General features: G+C 43.1%; 1 protein-coding gene across 1 annotated transcript; it reads left to right on the top strand.

The window, feature by feature from the left end:
- Window positions 1–4,620: 4,620 nt before the first annotated feature.
- LOC308073339 (sodium/potassium-transporting ATPase subunit beta-233-like) lies at window positions 4,621–5,445 on the top strand (the record flags this gene model as incomplete). The annotated part of the gene is made up of 1 exon (XM_080412214.1): window positions 4,621–5,445. One exon carries the CDS (start codon window positions 4,621–4,623, stop codon window positions 5,443–5,445), a length of 825 nt encoding a protein of 274 aa, XP_080268340.1.
- Window positions 5,446–8,168: the final 2,723 nt, after the last annotated feature.

The following is an 8,168-nucleotide window of genomic DNA, read 5'->3' as shown; positions in this document are numbered from 1 at the left end:
TGTGTCTTATCGAGGCCTCGTGCTTTAGTTCAACCACATTATGCACAAAATGTTGCCGCAAGATAAAAGCAAGTACAACTGTATGTCTTCAGGTTTGATTTAATTTTTGTTTTCCTTGCCTTTAAATTTTAAAAACACCTAAATTGAATTATCATTTCAAAATTCCCTTACACTATCCAGATTTTCTTCATTTTTGAAGTGCAATTTTTTCCCCCAGATATGCATGGATGTTCTCTGTTGTTAAAATGCCTATCTCTTGTGCACAGCACTAGCAAGCATTCTGTAGTGCACTCTCCAGCCTGCGTGAATTGAACGTAGCGTGCTAGTCTGCATGCGTTGTGCGCTGTGAAGCACTTCTGTTTCAGCCACTCCCTGAAACTGAAACAGCCAGCAAGCCAAACCCCGTCTTGTCCTGTCACAGGCTCCTCGTCTTAGCCAAATGTGCCAATACACAGTCTCTCTTTATGAAATATCTTTTTGTGTGTCTTAATTAAAATATTGTTTGCCTAATGTTTTTTTTTCTTCCGTTTACTAGTCTTATGTCAAAAGTGAAAGGACAAGAAGTGAGATTTGGTTTCACAGCTAAATGTGCCCTTACATGCAGCTCTACTGTACTTTTCTTTCTGCTGTGTATAATTTCCTTTTACAAGGCATTTCATATGGTTGTTAAAACGTGCTTTCACAATCACAATGAAGCTTTGCTTTTCACATGCAAGAGCATCCAGAGCCAGTTGCTTGTGTATAGATGTCAGGGTTATGTATTGACATTTACATTTCTAGCTTAATATGCTTATACAAAAGATGGATGAATGGTTCTGTTAAATGTATAGAAAAAGTCACTTTGGTCCACGGTGATCATTCGAGACACTGTCATGGCCCATAAGCTACTGCTGTATTAGTCCTGTGTGAGTCATGTGTGTGTGTGTGTGTGTGTGTGTGCTCGCTTAGCCATATAATTTACGGATCACAATGCACTGGTTATTGGACCTCAGACTCCGTAGGTCTAATTTGTACTTTGTTGTGCGATGGTGTAGCTCACTGAAAATTGGTTATTTTCAAAGTATAAATTAGGCTATATGGTCCCCCACTGCTTGGCTGACCGCCCAAACGAGGGAGTTGAACAGTACATGAGGCTCCCAATACGCAATGCTGTAGTTACCATATACACGCACACGGCTGTCTTCCCTGTGTTTGGTCATAATGAACGCTGTCCTCATCTGCTGTATTTTGCTGTGAGTTGAGTGGCGCCTTTTGCTGTTCGAACTGGTGACGTATCTGTGTCCCTGACAAAGGTAAACGGTGCCATGTGGCACTGTATGTCAACTTGGTGTAATGGATAGAAGAATATCTGTGTCTTGTGTTTAAAAAAATGCATGTGACCAGGGTGGGAAATTAACGCTAGCCACCAAGCCAGCCAATTGCTGGTAAATTTGAACTGTGGCTGGGAACTTTGTCTGGCCATCTAGCCACTGTGGCAAGTGATCAGATTTTATTTAGGCATCCTACATATTTTTTTATCCTCTGAAACCATTTCACATGGCTGGTTGACACCCCCAACCCCCATTTTTTTTTCATAGTTATGCCAATTCATGAATAGTCCCTGTCACTGCCAACCCTTACTTATTGGTCTTGGGGAGGGTGCAGACCATGGGTTCCCAAACTTTTCAGCCCGTGACCCCAAAATGATGCGGCCATTGACTCGCGACCCCACCTAACCCTGGAGGTAATGCGTGCAGAGGAACACGCTTATCCCTCCACAGCTCTGCTCCCTGCTTAAGACCTTGAACGCATCTGTGTCACTTTTAGATTTCTTTAGGCTATTCAAAAATAGCAGACATACAAGCTCATAGCGCGGCACCGAGTGCCACGCTACGAGCTTGTAGATCTGCTATTTTTGTAAAATCGTGAAAATGTGTGCAAATCTTTGAATATATGTATATTTTTCAAAGCGTTAGGATTTAGATTTTTTTTATTTTTATCGGCCTCAGTTCATAATGGGTTAACAGGTGGCACGAGCAACCAGTTGGAGTCTGTACTAGTGCAGTGACCGAGGTCACCCTCCCCCCTTCCGGCTGCAACACCCGTGAACACGGCCAGTTGGTGTTCGTCTCCACATTAGTAGGCAGGGACTTTACCCCTGCCCCACCCAGGCGCCCCCTCGTTGGCTGGTGAATTTCATTATCCACTATACAGCTACTGTGTCTGTGACTGATGGCTGAATAAAATGTTGGTTTCCTGCCCTGCATGTGGTATGTGTGGGGTTTGTTTTCATACAGTATGATGCACTTTATTCCAGTCTTTAACAACCTCTCTCCAGTTATTAAGCGATATAATATAGCGATAGATGTTGTGTGTACACTCAATGCAGGGTTTTAGTCTCTTCAAAAGTAGTAAATCTAAGCGATGTCACAAAACACAATGCTTTTCTTTCTTTTAAAACAAAGGAGATATGTATATATATATATATATAAAGAGATATCCGTTTTCTTTCAAAACCAAAAACGAAAAGGTCAGGAAGGTCTCAGGAGTCTTAAGTTAGTCAAAAGGCCACAGGTCAAATCTGGCAGCACGAAAATTTCAGTTTCTGAGGTCAGAATTGATTCTATGCAACATGGTTTTTATTGTGTTTGTTTTTTACTTTTTGTTTGTTCCCATTTTGTCATGGGCTTTAATTTAACCTCTTTGGGGTGGGAGGGTGCAGACACCAGAGTTCTGCAAGCATTTGAACGTATTTTTTTTAAAGTGTGAGGTGTCCTCAGCAGCGCCATGTTTTGGGTCCGTTCACACACGCACACACACTGTTGAGGTGCTGTGGAGAGAGAGAGGGAATTTCTGGCACACCATCTTGTGTGGCGTGAAACCAGAGGCCCATCTATATGTTGTGTATTTGTCATCACGCTGCGGCTCCCACAGGGACTGGACCCACGGTGCATGTCAAGAGCCCTCTTGTCAATGTGCTGCTTTGTGGCTCAGAGACGTCGGTGTATGGAAAACAAAAATATAAACAGATTATTTGATGATTAATCAAATCTAGAAGCTTCAACGTGGAAGCTAAAGATGTGAAAACACTGTACCATTGATGTTGTATAAATGGAAAGAAAGACTTATTTTAAATCTTGTAAATAAATGTACAAAGAGTGAAAGCAAGAAGAAAACTATTAAAAATGGTGACCATTCTGAGATGTAGAGAAATTAATCTGTATATTGTTGAATAAATATTGTGCCGTAAGGGACATGTGCTTGTGCGGTCTTGGTGTCAAGTTCTTGAAGACTATTATGCTAGCGCTAAAGTCAGGCAAATATAGGCTAATGTCATTTGTTAGAAGCTTTTGTGGATATGTAAAGCATCAACCGTAGAGTTGTTCTGATGGCTAAATTGTATTTTGCCAACATTCAGTAGGTAAGCAGGGTACTTGAGGTGAGCTGAAAAACACTTTTAAAGCATATCAGTGGTCATGATGGGGACATAGTTTAATACATGCCAAAAGAAAAATTTAAATGTTTTTTTTTTATATGAAGCCCAATTTTAATTAAGCTACATACTGTCAAACAAAAGCATGCAAGCTTACACCATTAGGTAGTACTAACACATTTTAACCAATATGACAAACATCTCTCAGTCATAACTGGGCTTTGTGCTTTTATGCTCATAGCCCTATGATATTATGCTAAGATACTGTTGAATGTCAGCAAACATGGCTGCCGCATGTTACAAATAGTTGCTATTTAACAGTACACTCAAATAAGTTTGAGGCAAGAAATAGGCAATGCAGTAATCGTACTGCCTTGTTTGATATTTTCTTTGTTGATTTGTTCATCAATGTGACATCCAGGTGGGTCATGGGGAAGATTTGGACTTTTGTAATGGACTTTCTGCCTTTTTTGATGGTACAGTGGAGAGAGAAGGGAGTGATGTGCAGCAAATGCCCAGGATCTAACCAGTAAAGTTACAAAGCACTTCCTATTTCATGGGGAAATGTGGAAATTCAATGGAGTTTAATAATGTATGAGTATGACCCCTTAAATGGCAAAAAAAATAAGAATAATTTATATATATTTGGTTTACTTCAACTAGGTAATATTGTGATAAAACAATTAGTCTGTGTTTATAGCGTTAATGAAGCTATAAAGCTGGTTTGTAATGTGATTCAAAGTGTGATGAGCTGAAAGGTTCACAGTTTTTCATTCTGCCGTCTCTGTCTCCCTCAAGTGGACACATTAAACATTACAAGTTTATTTTGTTTTAACCCTCTCTTTTGAGACCAACACATCTGAAACATCATCATTTATTCAGAATATACCCAAGTCAAAAAATCCTTTGGGATTCCAATCCTTTGGGATTCCAGCTGATTACATCAGCGATCTCCATATATGGGCATATTGGTTGGATCAGCGGTGTGTCATCAAAATACTTCAAATGTCCAATCAGCATGCAGCTGTGACACACCACATTGGAAGACTTTGGGGATATAAATAACAGGGTACGAAACAGTTCTTTCTGATTTTCTCTGCAAGACTTCTGGTTGAAAAAGAAATCACACAAGAAGAGAAATAATGGCAGTTAAAGACTTGTGCCATAGATGGCGGGGTTTTATGTGGGATTCAGAGAGGAAGGCATTCATGGGACGCACAGGCACCAGCTGGCTTCAGGTCTTTCTGTTCTACGCAGCACTCTATGCATTCTTGGCTATGTTCTTCGGTGGGACCATTCAGGTATTACTGTATTCATTAAGCGAAGAGAAACCAACTTATCAAGACAGACTCGAACGCCCCGGTTTAACACACACCCCGCGCTCTGAGAAACATGAGATCTCCTTCAACATGAACAACAAGGATACTTATGTGAAGTACACCGATGCCATTAAGGACCTCTTAGCAGTGTATGAGGATGAGCGTCAGACTGTGATGAACTACGAGGACTGTGCGCAGACACCAGGACCAAGCAAAGAGCGCCCCATCACAATTGAAGCGATGAAAGCTTGCCGCTTCCACAAGCGTTGGCTGGATGGCTGCTCCGGGGAAAATGACGACAACACATTTGGCTTCAAGGCCGGAAAGCCATGCTTGATCGTCAAGCTTAACAGGGTTGTCAAGTACACACCAGCAGCTCCTAAGAAGGAGTCACTTCCGGAGGATCTCCAAGCCAATTTTGACCCCAACCGGATTCCTATCCTCTGCACTAGCAAGACAGGTAAGGACAATGGGAAGATCGTGGAGATCAAGTACTTTGGCTTTGGTGGCGGCTTTCCTCTCCAGTACTACCCTTATTACGGAAAACAGCTGCATCCCCAGTACCTCCAGCCCCTGGTGGGCATTCAATTTGACATCGCCAAGAACGAGCCCATCCACCTGGAGTGCAAAGTGTTCGGAGAGGACATTGACTACAGTGACAAAGACCGCTACCAGGGACGCTTTGATGTTAAGCTCCAAGTCAAAGATGACTAGGTTTTTGGAAAAACAAAACAAAGACATTAATATAAATATACAGGACCTACCCTTTAACTGCTGTACACTGGATTTCTGTTTATGCCAGTGGTTAGAATGTACAAAAGTACATTCGCACCACTAATAAGAAATAAATAAAATAAAAAACATATGCACTCAGCGGAGCACATATCTCAACCAGGAGGTGTGGCCAGTCAAAGATGATGTTATAGCTATGTTCATTGTTATCCTGAAAATCGAGTCCATGATGGAAAAAGAACCGTAACCCTAACCCTAACCTTTGATATGCTTGCTTGTATATCTTACAATGAATGTGTGAAACCTCCACGTCCGTCTCCGTCTGTAGCTCTCGAGAACTCGGCGCGCACCTCGCCGATGACCGGAGGGAGAGCCATGCCCGGTGCCAAGTTGATTGAATTTCCGGTTGTCCAGAACCTCTATGATCCAGTGGTCCAGAACCGCCCAATCCAAAAACGCCCATATACATCAGGCATCTCCATATATGGGCATAAAACGGACAAAGACAGACAGATAGATACAGACGTCTCCATAAATGGACATAAAAGGGACACAGGCAGACAGACAGATACAGACATCTCCATATATGGGCACAAAAGGGACATCCCTTACTCAGCGCATACTCCCTCCTTCTGGGTTTTTCTTTGGTTTGGGTTTTCATGGGGCATGGGCCCCATTTGCATGCGCAGTAGTGTCCTTTATGGGTCTACGTCACGAACAACCTCCATTCGCAAGCCTGTGAGTCGAGGTCATCGATCGAAACCGTCTTCGCTCATTCATGAAGTGGGCCCCAGCTGGCCCAGATTTGGCGCTTTAGCGTTTTTTTTTTTTTGGGGTGGACCGTGGGTGGGTGTCAAAGTGGATCTCGCCTCTTGTTCTTACCAGGCTTTACTCCTGAGCCAAAGCAGACAATAGTTTACATTCCATAACCTTAGAGTCTCACTAATATGTGATCCTTCAAGCTTGATCTGCGTCATTTACCTCCTCAGGATAGTATGGAGTTGGGAGCTAGAACCCAAAGACAGACCCACCCCCAGCTAACCTAAATGAATGAGGTCAGTTTTGTTAATTAGCAAGTACAGTCCCCGACAGGAGGCTCGGAGAGGAGCAGAAGAGGAGCAACTTCCTGCATGGTCAGGATGATCACTGCCCCCACCATGGTCTGCACATCTCAGTCAGCAGTACAGTCCTTCCACCATCCAACCTCCATTTATTCTCACCTGGCTGACTATACAGAGGCAGAGAACTGACAAGCCTCCAACCTGTCGATCACCTACTGTAGATGAGAGGGGGCTGATGAGCAGCCGATGATGAGCAGCTGATGGAGCAACCTCAAGGATGTGATGGCTGAGCTGGCGGTGGTGCTGAGGGAGCAAACCTCCCCTAGCCATTGGACAACCTATTGTGAAGGTCATCTGAAACGAGTGGAAGCCAAGCTGATAGCCGACTCGTTATTGAACTCTCCTACTCTCCCCCCCCCCCTTTTTAAAGCTAAATTAAGAACAAAATAGACAAATTTAAAAAAAGGAAAAGAAAAAAAAGTACAAGAAAGGAAAAAACAAAAACAGGGCATATACTGTATCAAGAAAATAAGTTGAACTACACAACATGTCTTGAAGGTGGTGTGAATGATATGTTCCCGCAAAGGGAAGCGTCAAATAGGCCGATACCCCTGTAGCAGCCACCGCTGCGAGTGCAGGCCCGCCCAGCATCCAGCAGGCACATGCCCAGGCTTGGGCTACAGACCCCTGTGAACGCGCACAAACATGCCACGTACAGCAAGTATTTGCCAGAATGTGTTGACAGACAGTATATGAGTTAATGACTGCGCTTTTCTTTCTGTATGACGACTATATCTTTTCAAGTGATCGTGGAAGGATACATTTTTAGACCACTTTTTCTTCATGGTTTGACCTTCGCTGTGGGACAGGGTTTTTCAAATGGCATTTCTGACATATCCACATCTCTGCTTGTAGTGTTTTTGGCAGTCCAACCTTGAAAGACTGTCATGTTTGAAACACAGTGGCAATTTAATATTTACTCAATACTGAATCTGGTCCTTTTTCTGGCACTTTTTTTGCTGGAGACATCACAAGTGGTGTAATTTCTACTGATTGTTTTAGCCATTTTTTTATGCAGTTGCTTGTTTTATTTTCCATAGGAAAAAATGTAGCCTAATGTGTTGGGGCGGCAACATCACTTAGTTTTACATGCAGAAAAGAGAGGGAATAAAAGACAAGAGAACACCCTCCAGAAGGCCTTGGAGGGAATGAACCAGGCCATCAAGCAGAGAAATAATGAATGTGAGGAAGACGAAGGGCAAACGGAATGAAATGCTGTTCTTGCAAGAAGATTAAAGACACGGAGGAAGAAGAGAGGAAGAAATGGAGGAGGAGAGAGTCCAATTATTTCTTTTTTTTTCTTTAAATTTTTTATCCCACGATTTTTGTAACCCATTTTTTTCACCCGGTGCCAATTTCCTAAGTGATCCTGGGCGCTACACCAGCCCTACACCAGCACTACACCAGTCCCCCACAGTAGGGAGGCCAGGGCCGAGCTCATGCTTCCTTCAGGCATGAGAGCCAACTGACCTTCTTGTCACCTGACAGGGGGGAGTTTCCCTGGTTGGACATAGCGCGTGGAAGGAACACGTTATTCCAACCAGTTCCCTTCCCCTCCATCAGGCGCCCCGGCTGTCATGGGGG

This window comes from Gymnoscopelus braueri, assembly GCF_963280865.1.
Source record: "Gymnoscopelus braueri genome assembly, chromosome: 18".
Lineage (NCBI taxonomy): Eukaryota > Metazoa > Chordata > Actinopteri > Myctophiformes > Myctophidae > Gymnoscopelus > Gymnoscopelus braueri.
This window is presented reverse-complemented; position numbering and strand designations above follow the sequence as displayed.